At 34.1% G+C, this 15531-nt stretch overlaps 1 protein-coding gene and 1 pseudogene across 1 annotated transcript; one reads left to right on the plus strand and one right to left on the minus strand.

Annotated features, from left to right (window-relative positions):
* Positions 1-8126: 8126 nt before the first annotated feature.
* On the plus strand, positions 8127-8935 carry LOC139875076 (F-box/FBD/LRR-repeat protein At1g13570-like). Its single transcript, XM_071862448.1, has 2 exons — positions 8127-8795; positions 8849-8935. Exons 1-2 carry the CDS (start codon positions 8127-8129, stop codon positions 8933-8935), a joined length of 756 nt encoding a protein of 251 aa, XP_071718549.1.
* Positions 8936-11494: 2559 nt separating this feature from the next.
* Positions 11495-15531, minus strand: part of LOC139875077 (TMV resistance protein N-like) — a 28604-nt pseudogene continuing 24567 nt past the window's right edge.

Genomic DNA, 15531 nt, shown 5'->3' on the forward strand with positions numbered 1-15531 from the left:
TAAGTTCTGTCTTGAGCTTATTGACCTCGGTTCTGGGACGGTACTTCTCGTTCATCAAGTGCTTGAATGCTGACCACGGTAGTGCGTACGCATCGTCTTGTCCCACTTGCTCTAGATAGGTATTCCACCATGTTAACGCAGAACCTGTGAAGGTATGCGTAGCGTACTTCACTTTGTCCTCTTCAGTACACTTACTTATGGCAAACACCGATTCGACCTTCTCGGTCCACCGTTTCAATCCGATCGGTCCTTCGGTTCCATCAAATTCCAAAGGTTTGCAGGCAGTGAATTCTTTGTAGGTGCATCCTACACGATTTCCTGTACTGCCAGATCCAAGGTTATTGTTGGTATGTAGCGCAGCCTGTACTGCGGCTATGTTTGAAGCTAGAAAAGTACGGAATTCCACTTCATTCATATTCACGGTGTGTCGAGTAGTCGGTGCCATTTCCTTCAAAATAGTCAAATGGAACAAGTTAATCATACAGAATATTAAGAGTAGTTAATAGTATTTCGTAGCATAATATGAACTCATTTATAAAAGCTTTTTCTTCATATTAGCGTTTTATAAGTTTAAATTCGGGTAGTACCTACCCGTTAAGTTCATACTTAGTAGCTAATATACAATTCAACTACTACAATTCTATATGAAAAACTGATTATAATAATATTTCGCGTTCAAACTTTTATACAATATTTTACAAACTTACAATACCGCTTATTTTACATAAAGCATGAAATATAGCACACAATAACTTTGATACAAGATAGTTGTGAAGATAATTCTAGCTAGTACACAAGTCGTTCAGCAAAGGCAATAAAGACACGTAATTCATACGTCCAGAAACAAGTCATGCATTCTGGTTTTACTAGGACGACTTCCCATCCTTGGTCTTGTGCAACATAACCATTATGGCCGTTGATAAGACAGCGTGTTGTAACGTCGTCAAAGGGACGAGGGTTACGTAATGTCCAACAGTCCCGTAACAATCTAAAAACCTCATTTCTTACCCCAATTACCGACTCCGTCACTTGTGGAAACGTTTTGTTTAATAGCTGTAGCCCGATGTTCTTTTTCTCACTTTGGTGAGAAGCGAACATTACTAACCCATAAGCATAGCATGCTTCTTTATGTTGCATGTTAGCCGCTTTTTCTAAATCATGAAGTCCTATATTCGGATACATTGAGTCAAAATAATTTCTTAACCCGTTGCGTAAAATAGCATTTGGGTTCCCCGCAATATATGCGTCAAAGTAAACACATCGTAACTTATGGGTTTCCCAATGTGATATCCCCCATCTTTCAAACGAAAGTCTCTTATAAACCAAGACATTCTTGGAACGTTCTTCGAATGTCTTACAAACTGATCTCGCCTTAAATAGTTGTGCCGAGGAATTCTGACCGACTCTAGACAAGATTTCATCAATCATGTCTCCGGGTAGGTCTCTTAAAATATTGGGTTGTCTATCCATTTTGCGTTTTTATACTGTAAAATAGACAAGAGTTAGATTCATAAAAAAAATACTTATTAATACAAGCAATTTTTTTACATATATCATAAAGCATAAGCACACTATATTACATATATTATACCACATGAATACAACTATCTTATTCCGAATCGCTTGTTTCTTCTTCTTCGGTTTTGGTTCGTTTTGCCAAGTTTCTAGGGATATATGATTTTCCCCTAATACGAGCCGTTGTTATCCACATTGGTTTTGAAAAACCTGGTGGTTTAGAGGTTCCCGGGTCATTGTTACAACTTAAGGACTTCGGGGGTTGACGATACATATAAAGTTCATCGGGGTTGGAATTAGATTTCTCTATTTTTATGCCCTTTCCCTTATTATTTTCTTTTGCCTTTTTAAATTCAGTTGGGGTAATTTCTATAACATCATCGGAATTCTCGTCGGAATCCGATTCATCGGAGAATTGGTAATCCTCCCAATATTTTGCTTCCTTGGCGGAAACACCATTGACCATAATTAACCTTGGTCGGTTGGTTGAGGATTTTCTTTTACTTAACCGTTTTATTATTTCCCCCACCGGTTCTATTTCTTCATCCGGTTCCTCCTCTTCCGGTTCTGATTCTTCTTCCGGTTCCGACTCTTCTTCCGGTTCCTCTTCGGGAACTTGTGAATCAGTCCACGAATCATTCCAATTTACATTTGACTCTTCATTATTATTAGGTGAGTCAATGGGACTTGTTCTAGAGGTAGACATCTATCACATAATATCAAACACGTTAAGAGATTAATATATCACATAATATTCACATGTTAAAAATATATAGTTTCCAACAAAATTTGTTAAGCAATCATTTTTCAAGTAAACACGGTCGAAGTCCAGACTCACTAATGCATCCTAAAAAACTCGATAAGACACACTAATGCAAAATTCTGGTTCTCTAAGACCAACGCTCTGATACCAACTGAAATGTCCCGTTCTTATTGATTAAAAACGTTCCATATTAATTGATTTCGTTGCGAGGTTTTGACCTCTATATGAGACGTTTTTCAAAGACTGCATTCATTTTAAAACAAACCATAACCTTTATTTCATCAATAAAGGTTTAAAAAGCTTTACGTAGATTATCAAATAATGATAATCTAAAATATCCTGTTTACACACGACCATTACATAATGGTTTACAATACAATTATGTTACAACAAAATAAGTTTCTTGAATGCAGTTTTTACACAATATCATACAAGCATGGACTCCAAATCTCGTCCTTATTTAAGTATGCGATAGCGGAAGCTCTTAATAATCACCTGAGAATAAACATGCTTAAAACGTCAACAAAAATGTTGGTGAGTTATAGGTTTAACCTATATATATCAAATCATAATAATAGACCACAAGATTTCATATTTCAATATACATCCCATACATAGAGATAAAAATCATTCATATGGTGAACACCTGGTAACCGACATTAACAAGATGCATATATAAGAATATCCCCATCATTCCGGGACACCCTTCGGATATGATATAAATTTCGAAGTACTAAAGCATCCGGTACTTTGGATGGGGTTTGTTAGGCCCAATAGATCTATCTTTAGGATTCGCGTCAATTAGGGTGTCTGTTCCCTAATTCTTAGATTACCAGACTTAATAAAAAGGGGCATATTCGATTTCGATAATTCAACCATAGAATGTAGTTTCACGTACTTGTGTCTACTTTGTAAATCATTTATAAAACCTGCATGTATTCTCATCCCAAAAATATTAGATTTTAAAAATGGGACTATAACTCACTTTCACAGATTTTTACTTCGTCGGGAAGTAAGACTTGGCCACTGGTTGATTCACGAACCTATAACAATATATACATATATATCAAAGTATGTTCAAAATATATTTACAACACTTTTAATATATTTTGATGTTTTAAGTTTATTAAGTCAGCTGTCCTCGTTAGTAACCTACAACTAGTTGTCCACAGTTAGATGTACAGAAATAAATCGATAAATATTATCTTGAATCAATCCACGACCCAGAGTATACGTATCTCAGTATTGATCACAACTCAAACTATATATATTTTGGAATCAACCTCAACCCTGTATAGCTAACTCCAACATTCACATATAGAGTGTCTATGGTTGTTCCGAAATATATATAGATGTGTCGACATGATAGGTCGAAATATTGTATACGTGTCTATGGTATCTCAAGATTACATAATATATAATACAAGTTGATTAAGTTATGGTTGGAATAGATTTGTTACCAATTTTCACGTAGCTAAAATGAGAAAAATTATCCAATCTTGTTTTACCCATAACTTCTTCATTTTAAATCCGTTTTGTGTGAATCAAATTGCTATGGTTTCATATTGAACTCTATTTTATGAATCTAAATAGAAAAAGTATAGGTTTATAGTCGGAAAAATAAGTTACAAGTCGTTTTTGTAAAGGTAGTCATTTCAGTCGAAAGAACGACGTCTAGATGACCATTTTAGAAAACATACTTCCACTTTGAGTTTAACCATAATTTTTGGATATAGTTTCATGTTCATAATAACAATCATTTTCTCAGAATAACAACTTTTAAATCAAAGTTTATCATAGTTTTTAATTAACTAACCCAAAACAGCCCGCGGTGTTACTACGACGGCGTAAATCCGGTTTTACGGTGTTTTTCGTGTTTCCAGGTTTTAAATCATTAAGTTAGCATATCATATAGATATAGAACATGTGTTTAGTTGATTTTAAAAGTCAAGTTATAAGGATTAACTTTTGTTTGCGAACAAGTTTAGAATTAACTAAACTATGTTCTAGTGATTACAAGTTTAAACCTTCGAATAAGATAGCTTTATATGTATGAATCGAATGATGTTATGAACATCATTACTACCTTAAGTTCCTTGGATAAACCTACTGGAAAAGAGAAAAATGGATCTAGCTTCAATGGATCCTTGGATGGCTCGAAGTTCTTGAAGCAGAATCATGACACGAAAACAAGTTCAAGTAAGATCATCACTTGAAATAAGATTGTTATAGTTATAGAAATTGAACCAAAGTTTGAATATGATTATCACCTTGTATTAGAATGATAACCTACTGTAAGAAACAAAGATTTCTTGAGGTTGGATGATCACCTTACAAGATTGGAAATGAGCTAGCAAACTTGAAAGTATTCTTGATTTTATGTAACTAGAACTTGTAGAATATATGAAGAACACTTAGAACTTGAAGATAGAACTTGAGAGAGATCAATTAGATGAAGAAAATTGAAGAATGAAAGTGTTTGTAGGTGTTTTTGGTCATTGGTGTATGGATTAGATATAAAGGATATGTAATTTTGTTTTCATGTAAATAAGTCATGAATGATTACTCATATTTTTGTAATTTTATGAGATATTTCTTGCTAGTTGCCAAATGATGGTTCCCACATGTGTTTGGTGACTCACATGGGCTGCTAAGAGCTGATCATTGGAGTGTATATACCAATAGTACATACATCTAAAAGCTGTGTATTGTACGAGTACGAATACGGGTGCATACGAGTAGAATTGTTGATGAAACTGAACGAGGATGTAATTGTAAGCATTTTTGTTAAGTAGAAGTATTTTGATAAGTGTATTGAAGTCTTCCAAAAGTATATAAATACATATTAAAACACTACATGTATATACATTTTAACTGATTCGTTAAGTCATCGTTAGTCGTTACATGTAAGTGTTGTTTTGAAACCTTTAGGTTAACGATCTTGTTAAATGTTGTTAACCCAATGTTTATAATATCAAATGAGATTTTAAATTATTATATTATCATGATATTATCATGTATGAATATCTCTTAATATGATATATATACATTAAACGTCTTTACAACGATAATCGTTACATATATGTCTCGTTTAAAAATTATTAAGTTAGTAGTCTTGTTTTTACATATGTAGTTCATTTTTAATATACTTAATGATATGTTTACTTATCATAGTATCATGTTAACTATATATATATCCATATATATGTCATCATATAGTTTTTACAAGTTTTAACGTTCGTGAATCACCGGTCAACTTGGGTGGTCAATTGTCTATATGAAACATATTTCAATTAATCAAGTCTTAACAAGTTTGATTGCTTAACATGTTGGAAAAATTTAATCATGTAAATATCAATCTCAATTAATATATATAAACATGGAAAAGTTCGGGTCACTACAAAAGTGACAACTAATCTCAAGTCTATCGATGTGTTTGAGAGAGTTTGGGGATGAACACACTTTGAGTGTGTGTAATTGTGAGCTAGGGAGGGGAAGGCTTAAGCATTCTTAGGCGTGACTTAGTATTTATGCTCATACTAAGTCACATACAATTTAGCACTTAAACACTAAGCTTAGCACATTAATCCCTTGATCAACCACTAATCTATATCTATTATTATTAGGAATTTCTATTCATAACACCACTTGAGTTACATGGGATTGTCCATGATGTTGTTACTTGTGTAAAATGTGGCCTTTCTTTTTTCGCGAGAAAAGTGACAAGACCAACTGAATTCTCTAAATCTAAAGGTCTGAACATTTAAACTGATGCGTTCTATCTACTGCGAATTCACTAATCTGAACACGAAAAACGTTTTCTAGTTTATGTATTGTGATATGATTCTTTAGTGTGCAGTGGGCCAAAGCTATAGAAAGTCTTGCTTCTTGAAGAAAAAATCGGATGAGAATTCAAGGGATGAAGAAGAGGCCTAACGCTAATATCCCCGAACGCTATGAATAGAGTAGTGATGAATTCTTCTCCCATAGGTTTGTGAAAATATAGTACAAACCCTTCAATCACAATGTTTCTTAAATAGGATAGTAGTAACAACACATTGATTAAATATTTGACTCACAACAAAGGAACAAAATTTAGTTAACATAAAAACCGCACAATGTACATTCCATCTTGTTCCAGCTGTAATTAAGGTTGCAAGAAGAGTCTCTAAATCTGAAAGAAACAATGTTATAAGTTTAAGAAGCTGAAAGCAAACATATCAAATTAATTGGTGGAAACTGGAAAACATATTTCATATCCTTATGGCTAAAACGAAGTTTGGTGAGCTTTTGTGGATTCATGAAGACTTCAGGGGTGAAGATTCTAAACAGTTACCCAAACGGCTAATAAACCCTAAAAACCTTAATCTCTGAAAAACATAAAACGAAAATGCATTGCAATTTGGGCACTAAATTCTAATCGTACTCCGATCCGATGGATTCATCTGTAATTCTAAATATCCGTAAGCTAATTTCTACCTCATAATTCGATTTAATAATTTCATATAAACGTACTTAAGTATGAAAAACTTGATTCCTACTGTAATTTCTGTTCGACTTTTTAATATTTTGAATTAATGCTGTCATACATACACCGTTTGTTCCAGATGAATTCTTAGATTATGGTGTAGCAATTCGACTTAATTGTGATTGTTATATCCTAATTAGCGATTTATTCGAAACATATTCATAATACCCAAAGTTAACCTACATACTTATTAGAATCCCTAATAATAAAGCAGCAAGTATGAACAGATTGCTTTAGGTTTTTGCATAATTTTACAATGCTTACAAGTTTTTTCGTGTATACTGAGTATTTGTATCAGTTAAGCTGGTATAGGATTAAAAGATGTGAAATAGTGAAAGCTAAACTGTAATGTGTTGAAACATGATAAAAGCCAGAGAGGCAGAACCAGCGTATTAGCATGAAGAAGTGATAATACCGTGAAAATTACATGTGGCCCTATTTATAACTCTGTAGGTATAAGTTCTTTGCAAGAGGTCTCAGATTCGAATCGTGTCTAGGACGAATATTTAGTGGTGGCCTGGGAGTAATCCTGCTATGCTTCGTACATCAGAGTATGAGGTCGGATTACTCACCCTCTCGGGTAGCCCGAATAGGGAAAACCTTCTAATTTTTACCTTTTTTTTTATAAGTAAAATGTTCCTGTCATTGGTCAACTAAAATTCCACATTTTCACTCCGTGCCTAGTTTCATGTATAGTAATATTGTTTTAGGACTAATACAACCATTTAAGATTCCGTACCCCTCATTTTTACCCTTAATAACCTTTTGAACCTTCTTGCTGGACCACTCAGCTTTTTAAGTATTGAAGAAAATATCTATTTTGTCACGTGTCATGTTACTTACAAGTCCATTTGTAACAAAAACAAAATTTAAGAGTATTAGCAATACCAACTTGTTCTATTAGTTATGATGAATTTGTTTTTTTTTTTTTTAAATAACCTACTAGTGTTGGCTTTCTTGAATTTAATGACAGATAATAATAATACTAAGAGGAGGTTTGTAACTTCATCCGAAGTGGATAGAATCGTCTGAGATAGACTCGATTTTAGAGAAGCTCCCTATTCAAGATGTTGTGAGGACACACGTTTTATCAAAAAGTTGAAGGTACAAATGGACCTCAATGACCTCGTTACTATAAACATGTCTCTGAAAAGCTCCCTATTCAAGATGTTGTGAGGACACACGTTTTATCAAAAAGTTGGAGGTACAAATGGACCTCAATGACCTCGTTACTATAAACATGTCTCTGAAAAGCTCCCTATTCAAGATGTTATGAGGACACACGTTTTATCAAAAAGTTGGAGGTACAAATGGACCTCAATGACCTCGTTAGTTCTTGATAAACATGTCTCTGAAAAGTTTCCCAAAAATGAAGCTTTTGGTCATAATGGGTTTATTACGATCTCAAACCAAATATTCAACTTCCTTAAGGGTCCTATCTTAAAGTTACGTCTCTACATACCAAACATGGCTCTTGATAGCTTTCAAGAAGTCGATCAGTGGATTTTATCCTTGTCAAGAGACGGTGTTAGAGAACTCGTCCTTATTAATAAAAACCGACGTTATCAACTTCCATGTTATTTTTTTCGCTGTCTAGAATTGAGAATGCTAGAACTTAAAAGCTGTATTATTAAGCCACCACTCGATTTTCAAGAATTTCTCTATCTCGAAAATCTATTGCTCAAGAATATTGCATTTGGGGCTAACTTGCATGGAGCTATCATTAACTTACCACAACTTAAGACGTTGAAACTGGATGCATGCACCAATGTTTACAATTTTAAGATCAAGTCTACTAAGTTGTTTCGGTTAGTGGTCTTAACTTGCCCTGATGCAACTTTGCTTGAGCTATTGCATAGTAAATGTCTTAGTGTGGTTGGTATAGTTTTCTTAAAACCCATTCAAGGAGTTGAAAGAGTTAATTTGGCTAGCTTGTTAAGTAATATGCTTTGTCTTGCGGATTTATTTATCGACGGGTATTTTCTCCAGGTATGATTTGAATTTTTAATTCTAATATTTAATTTTTGTTCTTTATCATATAGCAAGCGTTTGAAGCAAGAGAACTTAGAATCCGGTGTAGATTGTTCACATATATTCTTTCATATCTTCTTCCATATCTTGTTTGGTAACTCAAAAATTTTACTTTAACCCTCACAGTTTTCTATTGCAGAAAATATTCCAAGTGGCTTCAACACCCTGCTAGTAGTTTAAAGTCTCTTAACTTACTAAATTTCAAATTTGGTGATTTGTTTCAACTTCAATGTGTTTTATGCATTCTTTGGAACTCACCTAACTTAGAACGAATCACTGTTCATAATCGGGTAAAGAGTGCTAAACTTTTTCTCTTGTGTACTTTTAATGCATGGTCTCACTTTTAATGTATTTCTAGGGTCTTCGAAACATACATTTGGATGTGAAACCAGCAATAGCTTATTTGGAAGCTTTGACTATTTGGACCAGACATTCAACGGTTAAAAATTATAAATATCATGCATGTAGAAAGATCAAGACCCTTGTCACTCTTTATAAAGCTTTTACTTGCTCATTCTCCCATTCTTGAAAAAAATATCAATCAGAGCTCTTGCAAGTGTTGATGCGCATGAAAAGTACAACTTCGAAAAGGATGTTATGCGGTTCCCACGAGCTTCCTCGAAAATGGATCTTATCTACTTTGATCTTTAACTATAATCCATTAACTTTAAATTACATTGCGATTTATATGCATATTAGTTATCATTTTACTTCTTCCATGTTATGTATGCTGTGGGACTTGACATTTAATACCTAAAACTGGAAAGCTGGTTATGAATTAAGCCTTTGAACAGCATGCTAGTCAGTTTCCATTGATACATAATGAGATAGAACGTTTCTTGAATGAATCATAAAACTAGTTTAGCAATACCTCTCTCTTTAACTATAGTGGTTGATTTGAACCAATCAAGCTACTTGCAAGCATCTCTGAAACATATACTTTCATATGTGTGTATGGAAACAGGTCCTCAAAATAAACGGCTGGAAAATTTAAGATCAAGAGACATAGATTCTTATATACATAAATAAAGTAGGTAAGGTGTACGCTTCCGAACATAGAGTCTTGGAAACAGTCGCGTAAGGTGTATTTTCGCTTCCGGACATAGATTCTTTAATGCACTGAGATCGAAAGAAAATTGCATGGTAATTGATACTGTAACATTGCATGGTAATTGATACTGTAGTTTCATGGATTGATTTATTTGAATACAATATACATATTACATTTCAGATAGTGCTTATAGAAACTCGAATCCTATTTACTGTCAATGGAATATAACTTCACAACATGCAAATATCGGTTTCAACAAACAATAACCAAAACAATTAATTTTAATTCACTTAAGGACTAAGGTCAAACACAATAACATGTGGAGTAAGTACCTTGTACCATAACGTCATGCCAACAATATGATCTCAGGATTTGCAGTAACCCGTTAAAAGAAGTTGATGAAGCAGTAAACAATTAGTACATGTAGTCTTGTTTGAAGTCTTAAAAATCAGGAATACTGCGTGTTGAGCAGCCGTGGTAATATTGCAATAACGCTGAATTGGAATTAGGGTTCAGATAACTCCTACCCTCACATACAAATGCTTTTCTGGTACAACAGACCTCTCCTAGTGTTGCATTAATTTTCAAATCCGCAAATTTCATCAGCACGAGTTTTTCCTATATTTGTAACTGCAATACTGTAGCAACACCAGCCTCATGAGCTGCTCTGTACAAGCATATACCATTTTAAGTTTGATGTGGTACTCAACCAAACTCTATTAGGATCAGGAAACCTCTAGAAATGAACATTTGTGGTTTATCTAAGTTGGTTCAAATATGAAGATCACACATTGATAGCCATAGTAAAAAACGCGTTGAGCAAGATCCAAAACTTGATACCAGTAGGACTAAGACAATTAATTAAAGCAAATTACAACTAAGAAAACATTAAAGATGCATAAAGGAAGAGGATACTCAATTTTGATCAGCAATATGATAAGACATGTTTTGGAGTGCATCACAAAAGGTATAAAAGCTAGCCAAAAATATGTACAATAGACGTTTGTGGATGTTATTCGAGTCCAATAATAATTTTCAAAGTTCTCAACTTAACCAAATGTAATAGGGTTTTTTTGGACATCAGTTTGGGATCACCAGGGGGACTTAACCACTCACGCGTTCATCTTCCGTAGTTGCATAACCCATCCGCAACTACTGCCCTAGAGGAAACTCGGATCAATCCGAGGGCATGGCCGGTAAAACCCCCCACTCAAGCGTTCATCTTCCGTAGTTGCATAACCCGTCCCCAACTACTGCCCTGGAGGAAACCCGGACCAATCCGAGGGCATGGCCGGTAAAACCCCCCTCCCCGCTGCCCCCACACTAAGTGAAAGGCGACCTGGGTGAATACTTCAGGCCAGAGATAACATTGAGTGCAATGTTGCAGCCCAGTGGAGTCGAACTCCTGACATCTCGCTAAGAGAGGCAAGCCACTACGAGCTGACCTACAACTCAATGTTCAAATGTAATAGTGAATGGTGTAATGTTTAATATATGAAATATAAACCTGTAACTTTATATATAGTAACAAAAAGATGATGTAAATGAGCCGACGGTACACCATATTGAATGTTTGTCGACCTTAATGGATTGATTACATAGAGAATTAATTTTGCCAGTAAGGTGCCTGCAGAAAGAGTGTTTTTTGAAAAAAAGATGACCATTGAGGTGTGAGAAGGTAATCATTTGAAAATAGTTTAGCGGCAGAGACATCTCGAGTGATTATATGCTTCCATGACTTGTAATAAGCCAACGGATCATCTTTCTTGTTTTCCTCACCATACACAAGGCTAATCCCATACTCCTTTAAATGTGCATGATCTTGTCCATCACCGTAATAAGTTTTTGCATTGAGGTGAACAGTAACTTCATCGCCGTCTTCAAACTCATTGTTCTCAAACATCCAATGGCTTAACCATACTCTAACTTTATTAGGTTCTGAATTTACATATGCGTTAGGTTGGTATATCCAGGAGTAGTTTTTTGTCAAATTACTTAATGTAATTCTTATGGGAGCACGGGTGTGTGAGATTGATCTCGCAATGCACACATTTAGCCCACGAATCCGGCAATTCTTTGGATTTGATTGCAAGGTTACTGACGATGACCCATTGCTTCGATGAGTGAATGACGTTGGAACTTCTTGGCCTTTAAGATAAGTGCTGAATATTCCATGTTCATAAAGCATCTGTCACATCCATCCAACTTTTGTTAATTAGCTTCAATCACTTGCATTTACTTAACGTGGGAGAAGGGAAGATAGATTAATAAACATTCACCTGTGTTGATTGCAATTTTCTTGGGACGGAGTAATCTTCGGAATAATTTGATACAAGAAAGTTATGATAATTCATATAATCTAAATTAATCCAGCCCAAACTAAGTATCACTTCGTTAATTTCCGGTATAGCTTGCATTTCGAAGTTGTCTTGAATCTCAGTCAAAGAAAGTACATTTTTATAATAAATGAACCTACCATGTGCTTCTGACATTTCTGGATAGAAAGTTACTTTCTCCAACGTTTCACAGCCGTCGATAAACAATCCTTTTATTGAGCTCGGAGCACACAAAATTGTCTTCAACATTTTGCAATTTTGTAAACTTAGATAATTCAGCCTACATAGGCTTCTCACACAATCGGGGAGGGAATCAATTGGATTACTATCAATAGTTCTTTAAGGTTTTTTAGATTTCCTATGCTCCGCGGAAGCCTTTTCAGCTTATGGCATTCACTCATATTTAGTACTACAAGTCTATTACAATCACCAATCGATTCACTAACCTCAACCAGGTTTATACATCCTGCGAGTGTCAACCTCTCAAGTAGAGGGAATGCAGAGAAGCTACCCACAGTAAGAAGCTTGTAACAGCCACTGAGATTAAGAAACTTCAGTGACTTGAGCACCTGTTGAGTTAAATATAAATAAGCGATGCATGTTAGTTTTACAAAGATAGATAATCACAAACTGCAGAAAGAAATAGTTAATCTAGTACCGTGTGCTTCTTCCAAAGTTGTTGTAGATTGCTATTAGACATGTCAAGAGCAACCATATTCTCCATTTGTAAGTCCGAAGGTATAAAACTCAAAGAAAATCCATGCATGCACAACCATCTTAAACCTTTAGGAAAGTTCTTGTACGATCCATTGATTTTTACATAGTTGAGTTGTAGTAGTCTTAAGTTACACATCTCACTAAATGCAAGTGTCTCAATGACAACTTGTTGACTATCACTAGGGGAACATAAACCTAAAACCCAATTGACGAATGGCAATAATCTAACGTTCATGTAGTTGTCTACGCTACTTGATTCACGTGAAGTCGTATCCTCAAATGCTTTCATATCAAGGACAACACCTTGAATTTTAGTTGTTCCCTGCATATATAAAAGGAATATCATAATATTAAATTATTTATTAATGTATTCATAATACAAAATCTTTAAAGAATGTACTCTTTTCGAAATAAATTGTTACCTTTTTCTGTTGCAACACTGTTATGGAATCCTCATGATGCCATAACAGACTTCTTTTCCATGGCTTTTCAGGTGATTCTTGATGGACTACATATCTCCCCAAATCTTGAAGAAGCTGATGCATCTTTAACTGATTTAAATCATCTACTGTGAGAAGGCATCTGTTGTTGAGATTCTTGATCCCAAATGATCTGCATATACCAAACGCTTTTAGTATTTCTTCACAAAACTCTTTATCTTCTCCAACGAAAAAGCAAGCAATGAACTTGAAGAGTTCCTTGTCCTTTTCATGTGGCAACGAGTCGAAACTTATTTGCAACACCTTTTGAATATCAAGATTAATAATCTGTTTACTAAGTGATTCTAAGATATCGTCCCATGTAGCGTCTTCATTACGAACGGAACTACCCAAAACTTTAAGAGCTAATGGATGACCGTTGCAATACTCTGCAACCTTCTGCAGGTCTTTTTTGTCGTCTTCATTAGGTTCATTGTGTCCAAAAGCATGCCAACTTAAAAGTTGCATTGAATCTTTCTGACCTAACCCTTCAAGCAAGTGCCTCATATGCTTTGGCGGTACTTCGGTTTCAAACAATCTACATTTTTGTGTTATTGATCCATCTTTGGATGTTATTATTAATTTGCTTATAGGATGAAGACCTTTCGTCCCGATTAATGCATCCAACTGATCGACTTTACTGATACCATCAAGAACAAGAAGAATTCTTTTCCTATGAAGTATTTTTCCAATCTTATATGTGCCCACATTAGTATCTTGTACGTCCATCCAACTTCCATCTTGAAAGTCTTTAAGGAGCTGTTTTTGTAAATTAAGCAATCCATTTGATGATGTACACCTCCTTTCTACATCTTCAAGAAAGCAGCTTCTTTCGAATTCAAAAAAGTGTAATTTGAAAATGTAATCTGCTAAGTAAGTTTTTCCAATCCCAGCCATTCCCCATAGTGTGAGAACTTGGGTGTTGTGCGAGGAATCATCTTTCAAGAAAACTTCAATGGTATCAATGTCAGACCTCATCCCGATCATGTGTGGAATATTACTCCTTTTGTGTAGATCTAACTTGCTGATGATCTCTTTCACAATTTCTTCAATAAGTATCGTCTCCCCCCTGTTAATTTTGTGAAATATGTTAAAGTTTGATTTTTTGTTTCTTGAACGAGATTCAATATTTAGGGTATGTTTGACAAAAGTAACTGGTATGTGGAGCCCGAAACTATAGACAAAAGTTATTAGCGGGAGCTTTTACTTGCAGTTGTACTTGGCACTTAATTTTGTAGAAGTTTTGAGAACCGAGTAGTTGCATGTAATTGTAATGGGAAAATGTAATCAGATGGTAAACACTAATGTTGTATGAGCACAAAAATAATTTCTTTATAAACAGATGTAAACTCTTTCTAAAAAGTGCCTCCACGAGCTTTTTATGAAACCAAAAGCTAAAAGCACTAACTTTCAAACAAATCTTAAGCCTATAGAAATCTAGCCTAAACTTCAAGCACTCTGATGGTCATTACTAAATTTGAAGGGTTGATCAAGTAATTATTAGAAATGATTACAAAAATATGGGCGTACAAGGTGTTCATGCTAATTGAAACAGACTCATCATAATTCAAAGAGGCCTAAAGAATATAGAGAAAATACGGTATATACCCCTACTAACCTATTAAATAACATACATATACCAACTAAAATCACATAAACCCGCCATTAACTTTTATAAGTAACTTTTATATATATATATATATATATATATATATATATATATATATATATATATATATATATATATATATATATATATATATATATATATATATATATATCCAACTAAGTATGATAATGACAATTATATCCAATATAAGAACTAAAATTATTATATTTACCCATTTTATTAAAAAAAAAAAATTAATGTGTAGAGTTTAGATTGAGTTTTAGAGTTTGGAGTTTAGGTTTAACTTTAGAATTTAAGATTTAGGTTTAGCTTTAGTGTTTAGAATTTGAAGTTTAGGGTTTAGCTTTAGCTTTAGAGTTTAAGGATTAAAGTTTAGAGTGTATATATATATATATATATATATATATATATATATATATATATATATATATATATATATATATATATATATATATATATATATATCCAACTAAGTATGATA

This window comes from Rutidosis leptorrhynchoides, chromosome 11 (genome assembly GCF_046630445.1).
Source record: "Rutidosis leptorrhynchoides isolate AG116_Rl617_1_P2 chromosome 11, CSIRO_AGI_Rlap_v1, whole genome shotgun sequence".
Classification (NCBI taxonomy): Eukaryota; Viridiplantae; Streptophyta; class Magnoliopsida; order Asterales; family Asteraceae; genus Rutidosis; species Rutidosis leptorrhynchoides.

Bases quoted from the DNA above. Each gene is read 5' to 3' on its own strand.
- LOC139875076 (XM_071862448.1), top strand. From the start codon at position 8,127: ATGACCTCGTTAGTTCTTGATAAACATGTCTCTGAAAAGTTTCCCAAA. The intron at 8,796-8,848 runs GTATGATTTGAA...TTTATCATATAG, and splicing joins TCGACGGGTATTTTCTCCAG to CAAGCGTTTGAAGCAAGAGA.